Consider the following 27425-nt stretch of genomic DNA (forward strand, 5'->3'; position numbering starts at 1 on the left):
TGCATACATGTGACATGGCATGTGGGAGATCATGACCTACGGAGTTAGTTCTCTCCTACTATGTGAGTCCTGGACAAGATCCTCAGGTCATCAGATTTGGCAGCAGGTACCCTTACCCACTGAGCCACCTTGTTGGCCCTGTGCATCTCTAAGACAATAACTGGGCATGCGCACTGTTTCATTCCATCTCAACAAAGAAGCCCTCCCACCACTGCAGTTCACAGTCAAATCGCCTTCATTTTCACTAGTGGCAGTAACAATAGGCTTTGATTTTCAAATTGTTTGCATGCTACCATCTCAGTTGTCTATGAAACAACTTATACAGTCTCTAATATTTATTTCTATGTTGCTGTGCAGGTCCATCAATCCCTCCCTCCTTTCCTGCCTCTCTCCCTCCCTCCTCCTCCTCTTTTTTTTTTTTTTTTTTTTGAGACAGGGTTTCTCTGTGTAGCTCTGACTGTCCTGGAACTTGCTTTGTACACACCAGGCTAGCATCTGGCTCCCCTCCCCCCCTCTTTTTGGGAAGGAGTCAATGTTCCTTAAAAATCATTTGATGCTGAATTTCAGTTTTATAGGGAGAATATACTTTGTATTTGGCGTATTTTTCCGTGACTCGTTCCCATGACAATGAACCTGGAAGGAAGCAGCTTGAGGGATGAGGGTTTATTTTGGCTCAGGGTTCAGGGGATGCAGTCCATCATGGTGGGGGAGGTGCTGTAGCAGGACTAGCCTCTCTCTGTGGTGTGGGGCTGTTTGGTCATATCCAAGCAGATCAGGAAGCAGAGAAGGGGAAGGCCAGCATCCATCTGCCATTGTCCTTTGCCCCCTTTTATTCAGTTCAGAGCCCCCATCCTTAGGGTTAAGATGCCTGCATTCAGGGTGGGTTTTCCCTCCTCAGTTAAACCTATCTGGAAACAGACTTGCCCAGGTGTGTCTCCTAGGTGATTCTAAATCCAGTCAGGTCGACAATGAAGATTAGCCGTTACACTCGGTATTTCCCTAAAATCAATTTATTGCTTTTAAAAAAAAGTTTGAATAATTCCCTTCCGAATGATAACTTTAGATAAAAGTGGGACATTGGGCCCAGGTGTGAGTGAGTGTGGGATCTTGAGATTGTTCTCTTCAAGAAACAATAGTTTCCTCTTTATTTTTTGCCTTGATTGATTGATTGTGTGTGTGTGTGTGTGTGTGTGTGTGTGTCTAGATGCATGAATGCACATGCCACAGTGCATGTATGGGAGTCAGAGGACAGCTTGTGGGGGCCGGTCCTCTCCTTCCACTGTATGGGTTCCAGGGTTGGAACTTCAGTCTCTAGACCTGGCGGCTGGTGCCCTTATCCACTGAGCCATCTTGCCAGCCCCGGAGTAACTCGTTTCCTTAGGCAAACCTTAACTGAGGAAGAGGAAGAGCCGAGAGAAACTCCAGACAGACACGTTTAAGACCAATTCCACAGTGAATTTCTGATAACCCCCTGTTCAACCCCAGGACTTTGAGGGAGAGAGTTGTTCCTTACCTCCTAACATTAGCACTTACTGCTCAGGATTCTGCCTCGGACAGAGTGTGGTTCACAGGAGGCGTTTGGAATTGGGCGGCTTCTCCTGCCGGCCATACTCACTAACCACTCAGCTTTCCTTCTGCTGAACTAAGGGCAGCAATTTTGCACTTTTCTTTGCATCTGGCCCTTCATATCAGCTGCACAGGGACCCGGGACCACAGTTTCGGTGGTGGTGGGGTGCCTTTGCTAAGCTTTCTAGACTGTTTTGCAGAGACTGGGTTTATAACCCTGCTGGAGAGTGGTTCAGGGTGGGCTCTCAAGGAGATGGGAGAGCACCCATCCATCTCTTGTCTTGTGTTAGTTACTAGCTACAGGAAACATGGGTTCAACTGAGCTGAGAAAAATAGTTAACGCTGATCACCCATGCTCTCAGAACCTCTTCCACAGGCACTCATGGCATGACACCCTATCCCTGGAGGTGGGGGTGCTGTCTACAAGCCCATGCGCACTGGTCTGGCTATGCTTACTGGGCTCTGGTACCCACAAAGCTACTTCAGTCATTCCAATTTGCATCTGGGGGGTGGGGGTGGGTGTTAGTCTTGCCTCAGTTCTCATAGCCATATGAACTTGAGGTAGCGGATCTTGGTAAAGCTTGGGCACCTGCTCACTCTGTTCCTCACATGGGCATTGGCTTACCCTTCCTGACTGACTGGCCCGGGACCCAGTCACAGAGGCCTGGGGACTTGTGAGCCATGCATTTGTTGTATTTGCTGTGCACCCCATTTAGGCTGTGATGGATGCAGGGAGCAACTCAGAGAACTAAGGCATCAGTGACTCCCTCTTCTAGGCCAAGCTCTCTCCTCCATGCACTTTGCTTGTCCGAGCAACTAGCATTTGTAGGAGTGGCCAAGAGGAGGGGAAGGATCCAGGAAAGAAAATCAGGGGTGGGCTAGGCCCCTGTCTCCACAGGAGCCCTGTCTTTGCTTCCCTAACGTGTCATGACCTATACTTTTCCTTCCCCAGGCTCGCCTGGCCACACTGGCTCCACCTCCATGAGCCCATCAGCAGCCTTGCCCACAGGGAAGCCCATGGACAGCCACCCCAGCTACACGGACACCCCAGTGAGTGCCCCACGGACACTGAGTGCTGTGGGAACCCCCCTCAATGCCCTCGGTTCCCCATACCGAGTCATCACTTCGGCCATGGGTCCACCCTCAGGAGCATTGGCAGCCCCTCCAGGAATCAACCTGGTGGCCCCGCCCAGCTCTCAGGTAGGTGTTCTTTCTCTCCAAGGTTCATTTAGCCATCTTCAAGGCCTGAGGCTGCTCCTAGGGTAGACCACAGACCAGACCAAGAGCTTGAGCTGGAGCCATAGGCAGGCACTCACTGTGAGGTATTTGAAGCAATTGGATTACCTCTGTAGACTGCTCTCCTTCAGGACCTCACTGTCTGTGCCTTCAGTCTGAGAAGGCCTGTGGACCTGACAGCAAAACTTGTGGTCCATGAGATTGTGGCTGGCCACAAGGGTGCTTCTCTTGTGGGCTTCCTGGATGTGATTTCATCATCTCTCTGGGGTGTTTGTAGACCCCTTTCATTTTTCTTATTTCATAATGAGTATCTAGAGCAGTGGTTCTCAACTTAAGGGTTGCGACCCCTTTGAGGGCCCCATATCATATATCCTGCCTATTAGATATTTATGTTATGATTCATAACAGCAGCAATAACAATAACTTTATGGTTGGAAGTCACCACAACATGAGGAACTGTATTAAAGGGGCACAGCCTTAGGAAGGTTGAGAACCACTGAGCTAGGGGGTTGGAGAAATGGCTCCCCCAGCAAAGTGCTTGCCATGCAGGCATGAGGAACCAAGTTCGGATCCCCAACCCCCACAAGAAAAGCAGGGCACAGCATGCGCCTGTGGTCCTAGTGCTGAGAAGGTAGAGACAGGAGGATCCATGAGGGCTTCCTGGCCACTCATGTCAACCTCTGGCCTCAATACACATGTGTGTACACATACATACATGCGTACTTACGTACACACACAGGAATGAGTATCTATGAGGAATGAGATGCCATATGCTTTTGTTAAAGGGAATATAGAAACGATCAGGGCAAGTCTTTGCTAAGCATTTTCAACTGAGAGGGGAAATAGGCAGGCACAGTGCATAGACAAATCTAGAACTAGGTATACATACGTCCATATTGTGCCTGAGACTAAGGGGAGTCAAGGAGAAAATAAAACCTGAATTCTGGGTGTCTCCTGATGCAGTGCAGAAAAGGTGTATGCACAGCAGACCTGGATCACCGCTCTGTGGAGCTCCCAGGATGGCCAGCAGGCTTTGCCTTTCTTCTAAGATCGGCAGCTTCCCCCTCTTGGAGTGGTTGGCCACTGCTGTAATAGTGCTGTATAAAAATATAATCCCCAGGCTGGGGTGCTCAGTGATTAAGAGCACTTACTGCCCTTACAGATGACTTTGGTTTGGTACCAGTGCCCTTATGGTGGCTCACAATTGCCTGTAACTCCCCATTCAGGGGATTTAATGCCCTCCTCTGACCTCTGCAGACACTTCACGGATGGAAGAACAAGCATACATGCAGGCAGAACACACATACACAAAAAATAAAAATTAATAAAATTCTTTAAAGAAAAGCAATCCCTAAGTCATCAAAGCTTCCACTTGAAGATGCCCCTGCTTCATATGGGCCTAACATGCTAGCAGGACTTTGTCCTTTGTGTCTTAGGCTAAAGGATCAAGAGCTAACTAGGAGATAGTTCTTCATGGTCTGTCCACAAAAGTGCTCTCTTAGTTTCTTTTCCTGTTACTGTGATAAAATTCCCCGACAGAAACAACTTAGGGGAGGAAGGGTCTGTTCTGGCTCATCGTTCTGGGTGACAGTCCAAAATTGTAGGGAGGTGAGACTGCTTGCGGGTCACATTATAGCCACAGTCGAGAATCTGAGAACGGCATTGCCTTCAAGCTAGTGCTCGGCTCGCTTTCTCCACTATTACACAGTCCAGTAACCATGTAATAGTGCTCTGCCTAGGGGACAGGGCCACCCATAGTGGGCAGGTCTTCTCATCTCAACACAATCACGATCATCCCCTATGGACATCATGGCCAAAGAACACCATAAAGATGATTTTATCTTTGGTGGGTGGGGAAATAGGTTGTGCCTGTTCTAGTAGGAATTACTACAAGGGCAACGCACAAAGGAGATGGAGCATTTTAGAAGTGGAGATTTAGGAGCAATAATCCCATTTACTATACCTTCCTTTCTCCCTGCCAACAGCCAGCACTTCCCACTGTAGCAGGGATCCTAATTGATCTTAATGATAAAAACCCAGAGCCAGATAGCAGGGTGAAAACTGAAAGATCAGAGAAACCGAGCAGCCGGCCACTAGAGAGACTTCTTACCTCTACCGAATCCTCAGCCTGAAAGGGCCGAGCTCCTGTTTCCACCCCACCTTATCACTTCCTCTCTCCTTGTTTCCTCCTCCCAAGTGCTGGGGATTACAGGTGTGAGCCACCACTGCCTGGCCTCCAGTGGCTAGCTCCGCACTCTGATCTCCAGGCAAGCTTTATCTGTGAGAGCACAAACAAAATATCACCACACCACACCCCCTCCGTCTGCATACTTGCGGGGCAGGGGGCAGCACTGGTAGTCTTTATGATGCTCAGCTTGTCTGTATAAACATTATTATGAATATTTCTATGACAGTGTTTTTGATGAGGCTGACATTTATAGGTTTCTCATGGATAGAATGAGTAATCCAATGTACCTACCCTGCTTTGGACAGTTATCATCCAATCACCTGAAGGTCAAATTAGAAAAAAAGTTCTTTCCTGGCCCAAAACACGAGGTAGATAGCTACTGAGGGAGACTATCTGAGGTTGACTTCTGGTCTCCACATACAGGAAAACACACACACACACACACACACACACACACACACACACACACACAATTAGTAAGTTCATGAATAAATGCATACATAGTAAAAACTGTGAAGACCTACAGTGCATGAATGCTATTTGATTCCACCCTATTTGGAGGTATGAAAGTGCAGTAAATGTAGCTGCACATTCAAAACAAACAAAAACCTAAGGAATAAACAAGACAGTTAAAAATAACAATCATCGTATCTGTGAAAACCTATAAACCAGGGTAAGTCAGGAGAGTGGCGGGACCTATGGGTAGAAAGCAGGCAGCCACCGTCTCTCTGAGGCTGCACTCAGTAATCACAATGGAGACTTCTAACTAAGCCAAACCTGGCCAATAAATTCATCTTCAGAGCCGTGTGTCAGTCAGGGCCGCTATTCCTGGACCCTATGCCTGTACAGAGGGATCGGGGTTGAAAGGTCAGCTGAAAGCTTTGGTCCTGGCCAACTGGGCTGTGTGCAGAGGCTGGGCCAAGTTTGGCTCTGGTAGCTATATTAAGCTTGCCAAGCGCTGGTGAAGCGGCCTCAGACAGCGAGCAGCGCTCTGGGCTTGGGCTCCGGAACCACATGCAGCAGCAGAACTTTGCCCAGTTAACCAGGTGACACACGGCAAAAGGTCTTGGTGCTAGCCACAGAGACGTAGACTCTGAGGCCTTAGGTAGGGATTGTTCCTACATCCTGCCTTCTCTGCTCAGCCCTGGGTCTGTGGGAGCTTGGCCCTGAAGCATGCTCTTTCCGTGACCTGTGAGTACAACTCCAGAGTGCTGGGGGGAGGAAGTGCTTGGTGCGGGGAAAGCAGACGGGGTCTCCCGCTCTGCTCAGTTGTTATTCTCTTTGAACTCCTCTGAGTGCGCTCTGGGTTTTAGATCTTGAGGACCAAGGAGAACTGAGCTGGCATGGATTGGAAAGGACCGTGTGACCTTTCACAAACCACTTTAGCTCTTCTCTGTTTGAGTTTCATTTTCTCTACTGTGGGGCACAAATGCTTGCCCTGATTTTCCTAAGGGGATTTTAATGAATGTCAAAGGAGACAGGGAACTGAAAAATGCTTCTCAAGTTCTGTAATGCCCTGTGGCAGCCAGAGAGTACTATTATTGTTGTTGTTGTTGTTATTCCTCCATGATGTATATTCTACAAACTGATCCTTGATTCAGATACTCTGTTGCTGAAAGGCTCTAGAGAAGTTTGTTCCAACCAGTATTCACAGAACCATGCCCAATTCCAGGCACTAGAGATTATTTATATGTATATGTATATATATATACACACACACATATACATATATGCATAAATTAACACACACGATTTATATACATGACTGAATCACACACGTGTATATATGAGTTATATATACATATATATGAATTATAAATACATTTATTAATTACATATACATATACGTGAATCATATACACATGAACTATATACACATATATGTTACATATGAATTATACACAAATTATATATGCATATAGATATGAATCATAGATGTGAATTTTATATATGTATAGCTATATGATTCAGTCTCTTTTGGGAGCATCTTAGGAGAGGGAACAATTTTCAAATACCACATCTAGATCCGAGAGGGCATCTGAACACTTTTCATGTAGTCATTTAGGCTACAGATTTCATTGTGTGTGTGTTTGCGTGCGTGCTCATGCGTGTGTGCTAAGTGATGTATATTTGTCAGTATGATTCTGTTGGACAGACTCTGAAAAGGTCCTACAGATATTTGGCCTCTCCCTCCTCTCTTTCCCCTACTGACCCCTACTGCCTGACCTGGATGCTATCCCTATTGATTTTTCTTTTTTCCTTTGGCTTGCTAATTTATTGACAATTGAGTTCTTAACCTCTCAAATGTTTGCATTTTTATAGCAAATATTTTCATAAAACTGCAAATATTATAGTTGGAATAGGTCTAAAGATTATCCAATCTGATGATAAAGAGAAACCAAACTATAAAGTCTCCAAACAAAATTGTATTTGGAAGTTTAATACACATATCAATTAAAAGAAGACTGGTTAGCTGTGCATGGTGGTGCTCACCTGTAATACCAGTGCTTGGGAGGCAGAGGCAGGAGGATTATTTCAGAGCTAGCCTGCGATCCAGAGTGAGACTCTGTCTCAAGAAACAAATCAGTTTTGGTTAAAGCATGTTCAGAAGATAAGTAGCCTCAATTTTTTTCATACCTAGGACACACACACACACACACACACACACACACACACACACACACCATTTGAAAAGCACTGATCTAGTCCAGAGATGAGGAAAACAAATTCTTCTGAGTGAAAGGACCTGGTCAATCCATAGTGAGGAAGAGTAAGGGCAGACCAGGATCCAGGTGGTGGGCCAGACCCATTACAGGATTAGAGGTGGGGTCTGCACCCCGGAATAGGAACCAAACCCTGAGCCTGGCCTGGGTGGAATAACTGAGGCTGAAGGCGGCTCAGAAATGGCTCCAGATGTATCCAGGAGGCATCGACCACTCGCCGAATCTGCAAGGAGAAGATGAGCCAGTATGCGCCTGTCCCATTCTGAGGACACAGCCAGCCTGCGTGCAGTGGCTGGTCAGACCCCCTGCTGAATTTCAGCTCTAAAGTGCCTCCTTCAGCAGAGCTGCCTCTAATGGAATGAGACAGCAAAGGTTCAGGGACTTGGGGGCCAGGCAGCTAATAGGTCTGTATTGACAACAGCTGCCTTCCATTCCCTGCACCGTTGTCTCAACCCACACAAACCCCAAGCCGGTCAGTCAGAGGGGTGGATGGAGGCGAGAACGTCAACTCACCTGTCCTGACCGCTTGGTCCTACCGCCGTTGGTTCACGAAGAAGCGATGTAGGAGAGAGAGGGGCTGCCGAATCGGAATGGGGAGGGAATGTGTAGACCGGCTCCGCTCCTTCCTGGGATCCCGGTCCAGGAGGGTGGGGCAGGAAACAGCAAGAGCAGGTGAGGACTCGGTGTCTCCTGCCAGCCCCAGCCAAGTACACAGTAGTGAAGAAGGATGACCTGGGACCCAGGAGCCCAGGCACCGAGCTCCAGGTATTAGACCTAGTGAGGTACTAAGTGTGTCTTTTCCCATCCTTCCTCGGTCTGCTGCACCCCATGCTTCACTGAGGCTGAGTTTGAAAGCCATACTTCCTCTGCACAAAATTTCTAGCGGCCCCTATTTGCCATCCTCCTAGCTGGATCATCGAGTCTCCAAGCCTCTGCCCACCTCTCAATCTTATCTACCATCCACGTCTACCCCATGGGCACAGTTACCCCACAGGTTCTTGGGTTTCCCTTCAGGCCTTCACTCAAAGTCTTTGCCCATCATCGGCCCACCTACCTTCTACCAATTTGGGGGCAGGTTTTTATCCCCAAGTGCTGCCACCTCCAGGAAGTCTTCCCTGATCTCACAAAGTGTAATCTTTCCTTCCTGTCCTATCTCACCCAGTTTCACTCGGCAATTCCTAGAGGCAGTGACTGCATCTTTTTGCTTGCAGAACCTCTGAACAAAAGGAAAACCCACAGCAAGGCTGTTGTCTTCCTATGAGAAATAGGGGGCTATGGAGGTGGCTCAGTGGGTAAGGGCACAGGATGGACAAGCATGAGGATCTGAGTTCAAATCTCCAGGACCCACATGAAAACTAGGTATGGTTGCCCGTGGGCCTGCAATCCCAGCCTTGTGTGGGATGGAGAAAGGAAGATTGCTGGGGCTTACTTGCCACCAGCCAAGCTCCAGGCTGAGCAAGAGACCCTGTCTCAAGAGAATAAAGGTGAATAATAGGACAGGATGCTTGGCATCTTTCTCTGGCCTTTACACACACACACACACACACACACACACACACACACACACACACACACACACACAGGTGTACACATCTGAAGAGTTCACATATGTATACCTTCTCATCCCTACACGGAATGAAAATAGGAAGACTTCTTTGGGTTGTTGTGAGGACTTTCAGTAGTAGTTAGCATTGATCTAGCTTCCCAGAGATGGTCATGTGCATTGATTACTCTTCTGTGATGACTGCAGGATGCAGCTGCAGAGTTAGGGGATGAGGTGGGAGGCAGAGGGATGGTGGTATTTTCTTGAGAGGATGATCCTTACTCCTAGGATCTTTCTTGTCCGCCTGAGGATTTGAAGACAGAGCTGTGATCAGCTATAAGGCTCACTCTTTGGGCTCATCTGGTGTAATAGCTTCCATTTTATGCATCCAAGTGTTGATTGATACGCTCTTGAAGCAGTTAGGAAAAGCTGTCATGATTCTTACCATGCCAGTGATTCTTTTTTTTTAATTTTATTTATTTTTATTTTGTGTGCATTGATGTTTGTGGCTGCAATCTTGCTGAGCTTCTCCTGGTCTGGCTCCAGAGAGTAGCACCTAGCCCTAATCCATCCTTTGTTTAACCAATACCCTTTGTTTCTCTTATGTGAATCTTGTGAATCTTGTCTGAGAGTCTCCCAAGGATCAAAGGCTTATGCAAAGCTTGGTTCTGGAAACCAGGAAAACCGTGGTACCTGGGAAATTGAGGAATTTGCACTTGGCATTTCATCTTTGGGAAGCTCCTTTCAGGTTGCTTTGAAGATATGGAAATTAACTGGCTAAACTGTAAATAGGGAGAAAATAAAAATGCCCTGGGCAAAGGGAAAGTGCTTCAGTCCTTAGAGGCTGGACACCCTGCAGCCATGAAAGGCTAGATTCATTCTTAAGGTGCTTCTGAGTCTTCTTTCCATGGATCGGCATGAACCCACACACCTGTGCTGCAGCAATCCTCGACAGGTGTTTTGTCTGCATATGTGTTTGTATGAGGGTGTCGGATCCCCTGGAACTGGAGCTGCAGACAATTGTGAGCTGCCATTTGGGTGATAGGAATTGAACCCGGGTCCTCTGGAAGAGCAGCCAGTGCTCATAACAACTGAGACATCTCTCCAGTCCTGCACCTTCTTCTTCTTCTTCTTCTTTTTTTTTTTTAGAGGCAGAATTTCTCTGTGTAGCCCTGGCTGTCCCAGAACTTTTTCTGTAGACCAGGCTGGCCTCAAACTCACAGAGATCCGCCTGCCTCTGCCTCTCAAGTGCTGGGATTAAAGGCGGGTGCCACCACTGCCCTATGCCAGTGATTCTTACCTGTAAAGGTATATCAGCGTCATCAGTGATGTGACAGGAGTCCTACTACAAGATCAGTCCTTAGACCCGCCACGTGAGAGCCTCCAGACACCGGCTGTGGGCATCATTTTCTCTTGAAGTTCCCAGGTGTAGACCTTGTCTATACTCTGCAGAAGCAGGATGAGATATTGGGCGTGGGCTCCAGAGAGCCTGGCTTAACCTCACATAAAAAGTGGAAAGGAATTCTTTCTTCCATCACACATTTTCATCCTTTATACAAATTAATGAAATATTCACAGCCTTTAACCCAGAGCCTCTGTCTGTCTCCCATGCTCAATAAATATTTGCTTAGCGAATTGAAAGGCTAGTGATTGTAAGAGGAACCTTACTTGATGCTATTACAGGCTACATTTTATTGGTCTCTCTTCCTACACCAAAGTCCCAGAATAGGAGAGAAATCCTACCTCTGCTTCAGTGTGGACTTAGAGCTACATGGTTAGACAACATAATTAAAAGTTCATGAGGGTCACAGGAAGTCAGTGTCAACCCTCAGATATTTTCTTGATGGTTCCAGCAGAAACACAGGTACAGCCTCATACCACCTCCCTTTCTTTCAAGTTGCTTGTGCATTGTGTGTGTGTGTGTGTGTGTGTGTGTGTGTGTTCGCATGTGTATGTGTGTGTTTGAAGACACACATGCATGTGAGCTTGCCTACGGAGGTCAGGGGACAACTTCGGTTCTTTAAGTGCCATTCACATGTCTGTCTGTCCTTGTGTTCTTCTTCCTCCCTCCTCCCGCTCCTCCCCCTCCTCCTCCTTCCCTTTTTTTGAGGCTGGTCGTTCACTGGCCTGGAACCTATTGATTTGTCTAGACTGGCCATCTAGAGAGTCTCAGGGATCCACTTGTCTCCACTTCCCAAGCACTGGGATTCTGGGCACATGCCACTACATTTTGGCTTAAAAAAAGAAGAAGATTCTATAGCTTTTCCTCAGGCCTCACATTTGCACAGGAAGTCCTTCACTGACGGAGCTATCTCTCCAGTCCCTTTTATACGGGTTTTTGTGTATATTCTGACTCCTCAAGGACACCAAACATTTTTGAGGACCAAGAGACAGACCTTCTAGGTTTTGTGTCTCCCTTTGCCCAGCTGAGAATGCTGCTGCATACACCTGACTGGATGACTGCCTCAGATTTATTCAACTTGTTTTCTCTGGTGACCTCAAACATTGAGCTTCAACTACTTGGACACCTTAAGGGCATCAGGATAAGTGGGGAGGAAACGTTCACCTTTGACAAGGGATGGGGACCAGGGAAGTCAAGCTGACTTATTCAGACATCCATATATACCAGCTCCATGCTGTGGGGGTGGGGGAGGAGGGGCTTACTAGGCACTGCAGAGACAAAGCATTGGGGCTAGCATCTTCAGTGAGCTCCTAGAGAGGAGCCGCACACCAGCCCTCCTCTTCCATTTTTTCACGAACCCCTAAATATACACTTTTATTTGCCTTTGTGTCTCAGAACCCTGGGGAATGTCCAGCGATTGACTTGGATGGATTTGCATTTGGGGGTAGGGGGCTGGCTTTTAGAGTCTGCATGTCTTGCCCTAGGGCTATAGCTCCTCCAGGTGCACTGCTGAATCTGCTGTCAGTAGTCGATAAAAGATTTACAATTGCACCTCTGACGTCGTCATTGTATGTGTGCAGTACAGTTTAGCTCAAGCAAAACATACGAGTAAGAGGAAGGAACACAAACAGCTCCACAGAGGTGGGCTGTGGTGCTCCGCTTGTGTTTTAGCTTCCGTCTTGTGCACTTGTCCCATGGCTTTGCATTCAGGTCACAGAGGAGCAGTTGGGAAACTCTGTCCTTGGAAGTTAATTCTTGACATGGAGCTAATCTCAAGTGCACGGTCTTGAGGCTGGGCTTACCCTGCCTTTGTTTTTGTTTGCATCTCTTGCAGCTAAATGTGGTCAACAGTGTCAGCAGCTCTGAGGACATCAAGCCCTTACCAGGTCTGCCTGGGATTGGAAACATGAACTACCCATCCACCAGTCCCGGTTCCCTGGTGAAACACATCTGTGCCATCTGTGGGGACAGATCCTCAGGTATGGATGGGTCCCACGAGACAGAGTTCCAGAGAAGGAGTCCCTCTGCTCCATGTGTATACTGCACCCAGTGAAATGAAAAGACCCTTGATAGTGGTCCAGCTGGAGGCCTCGCCTATAGATTTTGCTCATGGGGTTCAAAGCTTGCAGTCTTGACGATTCTAAAATACATTTTCTATGTGAAGGATCAGCTTCAGTGGAAATGTTTCGGCAACTCCTCTCTGGAGCAACACAGTTGCAAACATGTCTGGGATTGAGGCCTTAAGTGACGATCCAATGTCCCATGCTAGATTTTCTTTAATTTTTAAAAAATTATTTCTTGTGATCATAAAGTGTCCCAAATACATAATTATACAATCAAAAAAAATTGTAAGAACCATAAAAAGTACAAAGAGAGAATAAATTTTTTTCCTGTAGTATCCCTATGAAAGAGAAGCTCTTTAATACTTGAGCATATTCTGTTTTATCCTTTCACAACATGCTAGATTTTTTTTAAGCATGCTTTTATGGGCATAAGTGTGTTTCCATTGGCTTATCCTCTTCCAGTTTACCAAAATTGCTTCTTTTTCTTCCTCTCCATTCTTTCTGCTCCGACTTCTCCCTCCATCAGTTTTTAACACATTTGAGTCTGAGAAGGTGAATGGCAAGTTTACTAGGTGTCTGCTTGTAATAGCAGCACTCAATGTTGAGTCAGGGGGATCGTGAGTTTGAAGTGAGCCTGGGTTACATAGTGAGAACCCGTGTCCCCATTAATTAAAACAATGAGAAACAGCATGTTCTTTCTATAGCGGACCACGAAGGCTGACTGAACGTTTCTCCTTCCTTTCATCAAGGCTACAGGGGCCTCAGCCTTCTTTACTTTGCGGCCAACAGTTACTTGCTTTTATGACTCGTTTTCAAATCACGAAGACATGGCTGCTGCCATGACAGAATGTCAGTCACAGCCTGACAAAGCTTGTTCTTTGTTTTGGTTATTTTTAATGGAAGGTGGTTGGTCCCTTCCTGTATATATAGTAAAGCCATGGGATGACTACCACACTATGGTCAAATTAGGGTCCTGCTTCTCAAAGTTAAATATTTCAGAGCTGAAAGTACTAAGTTACCTGGGGCCAAGATGAAGGCCATATTTATCATTACTGTAAATTCCAAAAATGAGTGTAGCCAGCTAATTTGGCACAACTCTCAGGCAGGCTGTCTCTAGCCACCACTTCAAAGGGTGGTCTCCACTGACAGGTAGATAAGCTCTGGGGTGCGTGAAGTTACATTTGTGAGTTCTCAGGGACTTTGCATCAACAGAAATAAAACAGAATTAGATAATTGGGTCTGTGGCAACAAGGAACCACATTTTTGCATTCTAGAATCAGACCTAAAAGTGTTTTAAACAATCTGCTTCGTTACATTTTTAAGTTCTGCGACTCCAGCCACGTGACCATAGCTGCCTAGTGTACAGCATAGAGACTTCCCTTAGGGCAGTGGTTCTCAACCTTCCTAATGCTGTGACCCTTTAATGTGACCCTCATGTTGTGATGACCCCCCAACCATAAAATGATTTCATGGCTACTTCATAACTGTAATTGTGCTGTTGTGAATTATAATGTAAATATCTGATATGCAGGATATTCGATAGCCTCGATAAAAGAGTCCTGTGGCCTCCAAAGGGGTCGTGACCCGCGGGCTGAGAATCACTGCCTTAGAGCAAGCGCTGTGACTGACTTACGGTACCTGTATAGAGACAGGTGTGGCAGGCACAAATTAGCCATTCTTGCCAGGGATAACTATAGGTCCCAGAGATAGTGAAGCATACAACCAATTATTCTAGATGAAGCAAAATTACTGCCTATCAGAACTGTATGCCCTGCTCAAGATTGAGTATAACGTTATGCTGTAAAGATCTTATAACATTTTTTTTTTTTTTTGCAATAACAGGCAGTAGCTCGGGATTGTTCATAGTTTATGGTACAAGACTTTAAGTTTTTTAAGTTTTCCTGAGACCCTGGGCTTCAGTTTTGAGAACTGTTAAATAAACCAAGGTTCTTCTCCTGCTGAATAACACATAGCAATTAGACATCTTTTTATTTGTTATGTACACTAAAATATTGAGATGAGGTGGGGCGTTTCCTTATCCAAATCCAAGAGTTGCTCCGATAAAATAAATATCAAAAAAAAAAAAAAAAAAAAGCCGGGCGGTGGTGGCACACGCCTTTAATCCCAGCACTTGGGAGGCAGAGGCAGGCGGATCTCTGTGAGTTCGAGGCCAGCCTGGGCTACCAAGTGAGTTCCAGGAAAGGCGCAAAGCTACACAGAGAAACCCTGTCTCGAAAAACCAAATAAATAAATAAATAAATAAATAAATAAATAAATAAATGTCAATAAAATCTGAGGTCAGGAATTTTTTAAGGCTGCTGTCTGGAGTTGGAGATACAGAGGGAAGACACACACACAAAAGGGGTTTTTTATGCTTCCTTTGGATCCTGTGGTACAGCTTGCATTCTTTGGGAGTCCTTATTTGTGCTTAGGAGCTATAGATGTTTCCTTGAGGTGGGGGGGGGGCAGTTAGTCATGGTCTTCTTTGTGGTGGGAAACCTGAACAGATACAAGAACAGTCTACGGAGTGTTCTCTTGTCCCCAGGAAAGCATTACGGTGTGTACAGCTGTGAGGGCTGCAAAGGCTTCTTCAAAAGAACCATAAGGAAAGACCTCATCTACACCTGTCGCGATAACAAAGACTGCCTCATCGACAAGCGCCAGCGCAACCGCTGCCAGTACTGCCGCTACCAGAAGTGCCTGGTCATGGGCATGAAGAGGGAAGGTGAGGTGCCCCGCCGCTCCCCTCTACCCAAGGAGAGCAGGTCGCATGCCGAGGGGGCTCTGAAGACAGACGCATGCGCGAGAGCCGGCTGCCCTGGACACCGTGGGAGGGGGAGGTTTGATGTGGCCCTTGAGAGGAGCCTAGGTGCCACAACTTCTCAAGGCTTACCTCCAGAGCTCATCTCTCCCTCTGTCATCTCTCTTCTCTGGGAGCCCCAGGACAGGTGGGTCTCAGAGGTGCAAGAGGCCTTGTTCTCTGTGGCCCCAAGGGAGCATCTGACTGACCTTCAAGGGGGAGCCGGTTTCATGCTGCAGTCTTAGTCTCACTGGAGGGGAAGCTGCGGGTGGGTTGAGGCCCTCTAGGATTAATAACCGTGGCCCGCTATAAATCCTGTCATGTTGGCATAGTCCTCCGTCTTTGTGGATTATTGGCGTTTACAGGTCTGGCCGACTGGCCTTCTCAGTCCCGGAGAGTGTCACCGGGCATTTCGGTGGTCCCGTCTTTTAATTTATAGTGTGAGTGAGTGGGCTATCCTTGTGTCGGAGAGTAACAAATCTGAAAGTGCTTTTTCCTTGTTGGTGTTCTTGCTTTAAAAGATCGAAAGTCCATCCTGCTAAGTAACACAAATAAATTGAAGTAGGCGGTTAATTAACTAGAGGGCTTTGTGCAGGTGCCTGGTGTTCCTGGGGAATCTTAACGGCTGTGCAAGAAGGATGTCCTTCCCTTAGAGGTAGAACAACTCACTGGGTGGGTTCCTTCAACACCTCTTGTTGTGGAATTGAGGAAGTCTGCCAGAAAGGACCAATGAAGGAACAGGTCCTTGAGCCCATGCTTAGAGGGAATGATAGGATAAGGGTACGTTTCAGAATCGTCCAATCAACAGGCATCAGCTCACAGAAGAGGAAACGACCCTGAGAGCCAAATGGCATCCCAAGCTGCCTCCCTGCTTCCTTAGGGGAGACACCAGTGTGAACAAGATGGCCAAGTCAAGCCATTCCCCACCCCCACATCCAGATCTCACTAAGAGAAAGGAATAAAATCCTTGCTATGGCTTCTAGGCTGTATATGGTATACACACCCTTCAGCTCAGCCTGTCTTAGTGCCCTGGAGGCAGTGTGGAAGGTCTGTAGGTGGGCTCTGGAGGCAGCTAGCCCGGGTCCCTACGCTGGCGCCACCACTTCCCAGCTTTTGACTTCAGACAAGTTACCTAGTTTCTCTGCGGTTCCTAGGAACCCAGAGAGTTATTGGAAGGGGTTAAATGAGATATCATAATCTATGTAAAGTATTGAGTATAAAACATAGCTTCTGACTTGGAAAGTGCTCCATTAATACTGGCTGCCGGAGAACCTGAAAATAAGCAGTAACTATTTACCACGTGGACGGATGAAGCCTGAAAAGCTGGAGTCTGGGACTGTTTTAGATCAGCTAGTGTCCTGGATACATCGGGATGTATGTTGTAGCGGGAGCTGAGGCTATCTGTCGTGTAGATTAGCTTCCAATAGCAATATGTTGCTTCAACTACAGCATTGAGGTTTACAGTACTAATAGCAGAGAGAGTAGCCAATTCTTACTCAGTTAGTGGCAAATTGGAATTGAACCTAGCTTCCTGAAGCCAAGGCTTCCTTTGAAGCTCCAGGGTTATTTTCCTCAAGTGTTACAAGTCTGTTAGAAGAGATGATTGATGATCAGAGAAAGAACTTGACTCAGTTTGCCTCTGTTTTTAAAAATCAGGACAAACAGAAATGTATTAATTTCCTAAAGATAAGCGCAAGAGCATTCAGCTGAGAGAAAACCATGCACTGTAGTTCCCACGGTTGTCACTGAGCAAAAAGACTGACAGAGTGAACTGAAAAAGAATGAGAGAATGAGGGAAACAGAGAGAGGGAAAGAGAGAGAAGGGAACAGAGAGAGGAAGGGATCAGGTAGGAGAAATGGGGGAGAGACACAAGCCCACGGGGCAGGAAGACAAAGGAAAAGGGAAAATAAATACTCTATGGAAACTTTTACTGTTGTTTTGATAATCCCCACAAATCCATCTCAGTCATTCACTGCAATTTCAGCCCCCAGGGACGGGGAAACCAAGGCTTGGGAGGAGGCTGAGTGATAGATCTGAGAGCATCTTCATGCACGTGGCAGGGATACACTTTGGCTGTGTGTTTGCTCTTCTCTCGCCTTTCCTCCTCTCTGTTCTGTGTCAATTGCCTCTTCCCACTTCCTTGTTTTCTTATCTCTTCCTTTTCTCCCTTTTCTCCTTCCTTTCTATACTCTCTCCAATTCTCTGGGCCACATAACACGGCTCCCTGGTAGGGATTATTCATGGTGTTCTTAGGCCTCTTCTCTGGTCTTGAGAAATCAGTCTCATCATTCACAAGAGAGACTCAGTGTGCAGCATCCCAGCTCCAGCCCTTCAGACAGCCTCCATGGCTGGTTATATCCTCAGAGGATAAGGGCTCCATGGCCTACAAGCTGGGAGCAGTGAGGGAGAGACCGGGAGGCTCTTGTGAAGGTGTTCAACCAAGTTAGATTAGAATTTGCTCCTTTGGGGGGATGCAAACTATGTTCCAATGTTGAATTCTGCTCATTGCTGCTGGGACCAAACTGGAAACAGCAGCCTTGCAATAGAAAGGAACCCAACAGAAACTCTTCACCTTGAGAGGGCCGTGTAAGGTGTGGGGTCCGCCTTGCATCCCGATGTGTGGACCAAGGGTTCTGAGAGCTAGAGTGAACTTTGATGAAAACCCCAAGTTTGGGAAATGCAGAAGCCACTCCAGCCTACACCTTTGCCTATGTGCCCTCCTCCACCCATGAAATCAGTGCACATTCTGAAATGTCTTCTAGGTGACATCCCTCCACCCCTTCACTTACTAAATCCCCACAGCTGGCTCCCCGAAGATCTTCCCTGACAAGTCGGATCAGGTGATGTTGTGTTCAAGCTGGTGCACAGGGGGCCTACCTAATGGGACGTGAATGCCAGGGCTGATGCATAGGATCTGACAAGGGGAGTTTTTGCAGTAATGGCCTCGCTCCTTAACCGTTGCGTGCTCACAGCTTACCAGAGGCAGCAGAATAGGAAGGGCGATGGACACAGTGGGGATAGCAGGGAGATGGTGGCTCCTTCAAAGAAGGGTGGAACCGGAGCTTAGTGGAGCTAAAAACAGCAAGATTGAGAGGGTCTTTGCAGTGCTTTGGGAACAATACCACTAAAGACCTATCTTTGCCCTGACAAGGGAACAGCTTTGCTGAATTGGTTCCATCTGTCAGCATTCCAATGTCCCCGGTTCAATACCATGATGACCCTGGTTGTATACAGGAGAAACTTGAGGTAGGTAACTGTCCCACACTGGACCTCGGCACTGGGTAACTTCTGTTGGTCTTGCCACATGCCAGCTGTGCAAGAAGAAAGGCAGAGGAGCCGGGAGCGAGCCGAGAGTGAGGCAGAGTGTGCCAGCAGTGGCCACGAAGATATGCCCGTGGAGAGGATTCTAGAAGCCGAACTTGCTGTGGAACCAAAGACAGAATCCTACGGTGACATGAACATGGAGAACTCGGTACGCTGCCTTAGCTCTCCACCCGGCTTCCATTTTCCTGGCTGGGGCTGGAGGTCATAGAGGGGTATTTAGAGTTCCAGGACCTCATAGAAAATTGTTCCCTTTTCAGACAAATGACCCCGTTACCAATATATGCCATGCTGCCGACAAGCAACTTTTCACCCTTGTTGAGTGGGCCAAACGCATCCCCCACTTCTCAGACCTCAGTTTAGAGGACCAGGTCATTCTGCTCCGGGCAGGTAAGACATCGGGGTTCCTCTTGTCCTGAGACAATCACTCTGGGCTACTATTTTGAAATGACCCATGGGACCCAAAAAGGAGCAACTTACAATTGCTATGTTTTCCTTGAACTCACTGTGTAGACCAGGCTGGACTCACAGAGATCCGCCTACCTCTGGCTCCCAAGTGCTGAGATTCAAGGTGTGTGTGTCACCATGCCTGGCCTTCATTCTATGCCCTGTACAGACTTGTAAATTTAAATGGTCCTCCTGTAGGATTTTCATTCCCAACTGAAATCCCATTCATGGAGGAGTAGGGCTTTCCCTCCCATGCAAACAATGTTTCTGTAGTTTTATAATTTACATTTAACTCCAGAGACTCACAAATACCTTTATTGAGGATAATTTGAAGCAGTATCTTACAACTATAAGACTAGCAAATGAAACTTTTCCTACTTCACAGGTGAAATAAGAAAAGCAGAGATTTGGGGGGGCTGAGGAGATGGCGTGGTAGGGGAAGGTGCTTGCTGGACAAGCGTAAGGAACTGAGACAGGATCCCCAACACATGTGTGAACAGAAAAGCTGCATGAGGTTGCGTGTGCATGTCACCCAAGCTCTAGGGGTTAGGAGTGGCATGGAGAGGGGAGGATTTCAGGAGCTTGCTGTCCAGTCCGCTTAGCTGAAAAATAGCAATCTGCAGGTTCACTGAGGGGCCCTGTGTCCTGAGAATAAGGGAAAAGAGGGATAGAATGGGAACGCTAAGTGTCCTCCTCTGGCCTCCACACCTGCGCGCACACACACACACACACACACACACACACACACACACACACACACACACAGAGAGAGAGAGAGAGAGAGAGAGAGAGAGAGAAAGAGAGAGAGAGAGAGAGAGAGAGAGAGCAAGCTAGTAATCTCTGCTTATGCCTGTGTTACCTGGTGTTCAAGGTTTCTTCCATTTTAAGATTCTTCACGCTGAAATCTCGCTGCCCATATCTGAGACATCGCAGTCGGTTGACATCTGCCATAGCTCCTCTTTGTCACAGAGCCATCAGGGAGATTTCACGAGGACTGGCCAAGCGTTGGGAACCAGTCCGCTCACTCATCCCTGTTAGACACTGAGCCGTCACCGAGTGTCCCCTGAGAGCTACATACTGTGCCGTTGCTACAGGCGACACCAGAGAAATACAACTTAGGTTGTCAAGTCCTGGGGCAGAGACGAGGAGGTACAGTCACTGTATCTGTCATTCAGCCAACAGTGACGACTGTCCGGGAAAGCTTTAATTCATATTTGCTGGCAACAGGCGACGGAAAGAGTCCCTGTTCTCAAGCTGTCACTATAGTGTGTATCTAAGAAGCTGCAGGGGTTTGTGCCGAGCCACAAGGTCAGGAAACTCTAGCCCTGCTCTTTCTTCTGTCACTAATGACACGTGTCACCTTGGGCTATGTCTTACCCCCCCCCCCCCAGGATGTTCAGTTCTGCTCTCGTTCCAAGAGAGAATAATCTGTGCCGAGGAAGTAGGAATGTGGTCGCTTTCCCCACAACGTCTCCTCTCTCCGCTTGCAGGGTGGAATGAATTGCTGATCGCCTCCTTCTCCCACCGCTCGGTTTCTGTCCAAGATGGCATCCTGCTGGCCACAGGCCTCCATGTCCACAGGAGCAGTGCTCACAGTGCCGGTGTTGGCTCCATTTTTGACAGGTTGTGATTACTTTCCGCTTCCAGGATTTGCACATGGCGTATATATGCACATTGTGTATACACACATTTTTCTCTCTCCTCTTCCCTCCTCTCCCTCTGCAGAATGCTAATGTACAATAGGCAGTTTGTAGAGGTGCCTAAGACTATATCAAAACCATTTTTTTTTGTACTGAGACGGTGTCTCATTCTATAGCTTGGGCTAGGCTCAAGCTCATGATAATCCTCCTGCCTCAGTCTCCCAAATGCTGGGATGATAGGTGTGAGCCCAGTTTCCACAGACTATTGAGTAGGTGAAAATGTAAATCTGGAGATTGAGAGAGGGGTTTTGACAAAGGTGATTACAATAAAATAGAGCCAGTCAGAGGCCAGCATCATTGCCTGGCAGATGGAAGGGCCTCCTACCCTCATGCCTTCAACTTGGGTGGACCATTGACGTCAGCTAGGAAGCCATAGGTGAGGAAGGAGAATAGCATATCCCAGGAACCAGGGATGGAGAAGGGGTCTAGATGCATCTTCAAGAGGCCTGGTATGTTGGGTTAAAGCTTTTTTTTTTTTTCTGGACTCTTTCTCTCTGGATCCCAGATCTCTAGGCTACAGCAGAAACGAGCTCAGTCAGAAAGTAACATCATGACAGAGACTCTCTCCCTTAAATGTACTAAAGTACATTAAAAAATAAAGTAAATAATAATATAAATACAGTATAAAGTATGTATAATATAAAGTAAACAATAAATAAAGTAATATGTAGATTGGTGACTTGGAGTTAAAAGAGTGGTCTTCTGGTAAAGAGGAAGAGAAAGCTGAAGAGGCTCTATTGAGTTCCAGGAACTCATAAGTGTTCTCTTTGGGAGACATACATGTTCCCCTTAGAGGAGTCTACCTCTTCCCTGTCCTTTTCCATGATGTGCTCAAGCACTCTCATAGTTCCTGGAGATGCCTCCCCGTTGACCTGGGGTTGACCTGGCCTGCCTTCGGTGGGTTCTTCTACATGCACAGTGCCCTGGGCTGGCTTTTCCTGCTTGATTTCTCCTTTCCACCTCCTTTGAGATGCCTTTCTGTTCCCTGCTGGGAGGTCATCCTACCTCCCTGTGAGCTTGGGAGGCAGTTATTCACTGGACTTTGCCATGTAGCTGGTGGTTCCCACATCAGTTTCTTCATCCGCACTGTACGTCCCTTAGGATGAGGGGCTTCATCGTCTTCATCCCTGTACCCTAATACCTTCAGCAGTGTCCAGAAACAGCGTAGGCTATCGCAAGTAGGGGTGGGATTCATTTTGCTGATCCTTGGCCTGGAACTCATTCTTCTCTCCTTCTCTGCCCTTGCTTCCTGTGAACAGAGTCCTCACAGAGCTGGTTTCCAAGATGAAAGACATGCAGATGGACAAGTCGGAGCTGGGGTGCCTGCGAGCCATTGTGCTTTTCAACCCAGGTATGGGGGTCACCCCTCTTCCAAGGTTAACCCTCAGAACTCTGATGTTGTTGCCTGAACCCCGTACCGCCCAGCTCAGCTGAAACAGAGCAGCTGGAGCCCAGAACCCATCAGAGTATAGAGCCTTCTCTGTATCACCTTTGCTCTCCAGAGCCATCCTGAAAGTATTTTAACTGGGCGTGGAGTTTCATTAGGTGCGTGTGTGGGGTTCCAGCTGGACAAGGTGAGAAGTGACAGTGGTCACTGGGACAGAGAAGGAGGAGGTAAAACGTGGTCAGATTCTGGGTACATCTCTAGGTAAAGTCGCTGGGATCTACCGGTGAATTAGAGGTAGGGTGTGGAAGAAAGACAGACATCAAATATGTCTCAGGGGTGTTTCATTCCCCAGAACACTTGCAGAAATGGAATTCCCATTCATCGGACATGGGTAAAACTCCAGGGGAAGCAAGTTCTAAGGGTGAGTGGGTAGGAACCAGGAGTTGTCTTTAGACAATGAACTTAGAGATGGACAGTAGACATCCAAGAGAAGGGACTTCGCAGGAGAAGCCAGGACCAAAGATGTATAAAGACGAAGGCAAGAGCTGCCTCCCTCACTGAATTGGGAGGAAGCCACAAACCTGATGAGAGATCAGTTGTAAGCAAAGATGGCCGAGAAGAGGGCTGGGGACTGGGACGCTCTCGAGCTGGTGGAAGACAGAACTGTCAAAGGAGCCTATTGTGTGGTCAGCGGGAAGGGAGTGGCATCTTGGGGTCCAGGTGCAAAGTACTTGAAGAGGAGGAAGTGACCAACTTCATCAAACGCTGCTGTGCACCTCCAGGGCGGTGTGATGTGACATGTGACATGTGTGCACCCTTTAGCTCCAGGGTTAGGGAGGGTAGCTCTGATGCAGGCCATGGGTAGGCTTAGTTTTCATGCCCATGTCATCACTCAGCCATGCTCGACATGGAGAAAGCTTCTGGTAAGGGTGTGAATGGCACTTTTCCAGAAAGGCTTGGACGAAATTAAACTCTCCATAAGTCTGCAGAGGGTCCATTTCACCATTAACAGTTGAAAATCCTTAAAATGGAGAGTTTGTGAGGGGGTTATTCACAGAAAGGGCACAGGTGATCTGCTTACTTCCCGGCTGTCACCGGGCCTGAGTTAGTTCCATGTGTCTCTCCTAACGCTAGGGGAGGTGGCCAGTATGACAGGGATGCTGTCTGGAGGAGTGTCCTGTGGGAGGCATTAACCAGAAATTAAATCCGTTGCCCTCTGCAGATGCCAAGGGTTTGTCCAACCCCTCTGAGGTAGAGACTCTTCGAGAGAAGGTTTATGCTACGCTCGAGGCCTACACCAAGCAGAAGTATCCGGAACAACCAGGCAGGTGAGAGAGTGAGGAGAGAAAGGCAGTGTGAACAACAGTGCAACTCCTTCTTATCCCGTTGAAGGAGCCCGCCCGTGCCCCAGGGACTCTGCAGACCTGCTGTCCTTACCTCAGCACAGGGAGAGAAAGGCTCGGGTGAGGGTAAGGTCTGTCCAGATCACCCTTCACCCCCTGAGCATCAGTGAGCAAAGCAATGGCTGTAGATGGAACATGGGAAGTTCCAGAAGTGAATTAATGACCTTTCAGTGGTCTTTATTACAATGTATTGTTATGATGGCTGTGATTTGTTACTGCTGTTCATCTCTTACTGTGTCTAATTTATAGGTTTAATTTTTCATTGGTACATGTGTACATATGTACACATGCATACATATTTTTCTGTATCTCTCTATGCATAGATTTGGTCGTATCTTCAGTTTCAGGAATGCACACAGACTGTTGGGACAGGTCTTCCTCAGATGGGGAGGGGGACCAGTGAGTGTATTTTTAAAAGTTGGATGAATAGGGAAATGAATGGATTGCTATAGGAGTGTGGTCTCCATTCTACCAAGTAACAGACGCAGAAAGGACACGTCACTTAATCGAGTTTGCGAAGCTGGTCGCTGGTGGAAGTGAGATATGAACCCCAGTCTCTGTGAAGTGACAGCATCTCTCTCACAGTCTCTGCCCCGTGGACTCTCATGCAGTACAAAGGACAGGCTCTGAGAGCTGCTGGTCCCCAGGTACCCACCTGTGTGGCCTTTTCATACCATCTATAACATTATTATTTGGTCTAAACGAACCGTTTCACAAGTTCCCTCCAAAGTATGTAAGCAACGAGTTTCCCCTTTCTGCAAACTAAAATGAGAAACTGTGATCCTCGTATCTCAAAAACAAACGGAACAGAAGACTGCATAAGACACATTAGTTTTGTCTTTAGGATTCATTGTATACCCCGCAACACACACTAGTGACTTATTCCTCTGTGAAGTCAAATTTCCATTTATCCCGCATCATACACAGATATCTTACCAGATGTTCAGCAGAGAATAAACTGTTTTGTCAGAGGTTGTAGAGACATCAAATGGGCGGGTTTCAGCCCTTAGGTCAATTCATAATCAGGCTACTGTATTATTGGAAATTCAGTAGTGATAACAGACCCATCAAAGTCAGTAACTCAGCCCAGTGGAAGTTCTTTCTCCCCCCTCAGTCTAGGTGGACACTCATTGTACAGAAGCAACTCTTCCTTGCCAGCACTCAAAGACCCCAGCTTATTCCTCATTGTGGCTCCATTCCAGAGCCATCTAGGTGATGGAGCGGGGAAGGAAGAGAGGAGAGAGGAGCTGTGTGGATGAGACAGATCCTAGACACAGTCCTCTGCTGTCTTACTTCTATTGGCTAAAACTTAGTCCTGCGATCTAGCCAACTGTGGAACATCAAGAAAGTGTGAGCCAGGGGAGCTCAGTGGCCACTTGGTAGCCTGTTCTTCACCAGCCATTAGAGAGGTTGAAAGGGACCTGGCTCTGTCTCTGACAGCTACGAGCCCTGGGCAAGCCTCATTAACAGGAAGCTCTGAGCAGGACGTTTTCTACCGAAGTCTCCAGCCCCCAGATACTATTAGACCTGCTGTCCTCAACGCTGCCCTCTTTCCGGAACTAACTCTGGGTCCTATTATTAATCATTAGGACTAAAAGCATATCCCAGAATAACTTGACTCTCTTTTCCTCCCAATTACAACAGCAGCGTCTGCTTTATTAGAAGAAATAGTTGTTAGAATCGGGTGACCAATTTTTACTGTAACTGTTTCGGGTATGCTTTGTTCCGGTGTCCACGTGGTCCCCTGTGTGCACACATAGGCTCTATCTACAGATGTGGGGCTGTGTCTTTTGTTGCACTGTGTTCCTCCTTTCTGCCATTCTAGGGATTTTTTATCAGACGATTGAAAGGAAAAAAAATCATTTCCCATAGTTTTGTCATATTGCCGTGGGCCCATATTTTCAGGTGCTTAGTCATTGCTCTGTGGCTGGCATCTAAGTTGTTTCTAAATATCACTTTAACATTTTAGAACTGCTGGTTTTCCCCGCAGGAGACTGCCAAGGGCCTGGCTACCTCTAGGCCAGTGGTTCTCAACCTTCCTAATGCTGTGGCCCTTTAATGTAGGTCCTCACCACGTTGTGCTGACCCCCCCAACCGTAAAATTATTTTGTTGCTGCTTCATAGCTGTAATTTTACTACTGTTATGAATCATAATGCAAATAGTGGATCTGAGGGGGGTCGTGACCCACAGGGTGAGAACCCTTGTTCTAGCAGCTGGAGGAGGAGCCAACTCTCAACTGGGAGTTCATGAAGCGGGTAGAGGCTGTGTCCCCTGTGTGTCCTGGCTTGTGCAGCATACTTTGAACAAGGGGTGAGATCTCTGTCTGAGCTCACAGGAGGCGGCTCGGCAGGTGCATGAGGGGAGTGCATGAGGGGAGTCACTTGGCTTGTTAGGCAGGTAGGCTGGTCACCTCTGACTTGCATGTTGGCACCTCCCAGCCGGGCACTTGTCACAGTGGTGGAGTGCTGCCACCCTGTGGATAGGATTAAGCAGTGCCCGTCATGAGGCCCAAGGTCTGTGAGAAAGTTGGAAGTGGAAATCGAAGCAGGGTGCAGAACTCACACTCATCTTGCACACACAACAAGCACCTTCAATGGCTGCCTTGCTGCTGACACGTGAGCCAGCAACGCAGTGACAATGTCTGTTGATGCATGGGTTCATTCCATTAGCCCCGGCCTTAGTTCCCAGGCCCAGCCCCGACAGCATAGGTAGCCACTAGAGAACACTGACAGCCTTACAGGGTGCCAGGATTAATCTCAGTCTAGCCTTGCATTTGAAAGGGAACTCTTTGCCAGGACAGCTGGGTAGAAGGGCAGCCTCCCCCTCGATGCACTGTCCCTTTGCTGCAGGAGACACAGGAGCTCTAAAGTCTGTGTCCACAGTGGCATAGGTCTTGAATTTTTTTTCATGAAGCAAAGAGTGATCCCTGTTTTCCCTGGTGTTTTCAGATGTCGCCAATTTGTTTTTCTTATATTGATACTTACACTGATTGTTTTTGTCTTACTTGGGTGTATGTCCATATAGGTGTATTTGTGTATCCAGATGTGCATAGAGGCCAGAAGTCAGTCTCAGATGTCAGTCCCTAAGTACTGGCCATTTTTTTTTTTTTTTGAGACAGGGCCTTTCACGGGTCTGAACCTCACTGATTATGCGGGGGGGCCAGCTGCCCAGTGAGCCTGAGGGGCACTCCTGTCTCCTCCTCCTCAGAGCTGTGATTACAAACTCACACCACAATGTTTGGCTTTTTTTAAATGTGAGTACTGGGTATCGAACTCATGTCCTCGAGCTTATATGGCGAATGGCTTACCGATGGAACTATTTTCTCAGCTGTATTTTTAAATGTCGTGTGACACGAATCTAGAAGTGTGCACTCTTCCAAGGAACACGGAAATTCCAATTCAAAACTTGTCCTTGAAATGAAAAACTCAAGTCCCATAGGGAAACTGAAGGACGTTTTAAATCAGGGGACCAATGGACTGCACAGATGCCACATAGACTCTTCCCATGCCACTTCCTCCTTTCTCTGGACTCACCGTGAATAGCCCCATTATAGAAAGAATGGACAAATGTTAAAGTGTGTGTGTGAGAGAGAGTAAGGATGTTTGTACACACACACACACACACACACACACACACACACACAC

General features: G+C 47.3%; 1 protein-coding gene across 3 annotated transcripts in view; it reads left to right on the forward strand.

Annotated features, from left to right (window-relative positions):
• Positions 1 to 27425, forward strand: part of Rxrg (retinoid X receptor gamma) — a 42545-nt gene that overhangs the window by 13310 nt on the left and 1810 nt on the right. Inside the window, exons 2-9 of one of the 3 annotated variants that reach the window (XM_006983235.4) lie at positions 2519 to 2766; positions 12493 to 12637; positions 15267 to 15446; positions 18834 to 18994; positions 19104 to 19233; positions 20781 to 20913; positions 22250 to 22341; positions 23600 to 23705. In XM_006983235.4, coding sequence (XP_006983297.1) covers positions 2519 to 2766; positions 12493 to 12637; positions 15267 to 15446; positions 18834 to 18994; positions 19104 to 19233; positions 20781 to 20913; positions 22250 to 22341; positions 23600 to 23705 — 1195 coding nt within the window. Of the gene's footprint in view, positions 1 to 2518; positions 2767 to 5963; positions 6182 to 12492; positions 12638 to 15266; positions 15447 to 18833; positions 18995 to 19103; positions 19234 to 20780; positions 20914 to 22249; positions 22342 to 23599; positions 23706 to 27425 lie in introns of those variants that run through there. The other 2 variants (XM_076547934.1, XM_006983236.3) reach the window with 2 other exon arrangements.

The sequence above is a fragment of the Peromyscus maniculatus genome, chromosome 11, assembly GCF_049852395.1.
Source record: "Peromyscus maniculatus bairdii isolate BWxNUB_F1_BW_parent chromosome 11, HU_Pman_BW_mat_3.1, whole genome shotgun sequence".
Lineage (NCBI taxonomy): Eukaryota > Metazoa > Chordata > Mammalia > Rodentia > Cricetidae > Peromyscus > Peromyscus maniculatus.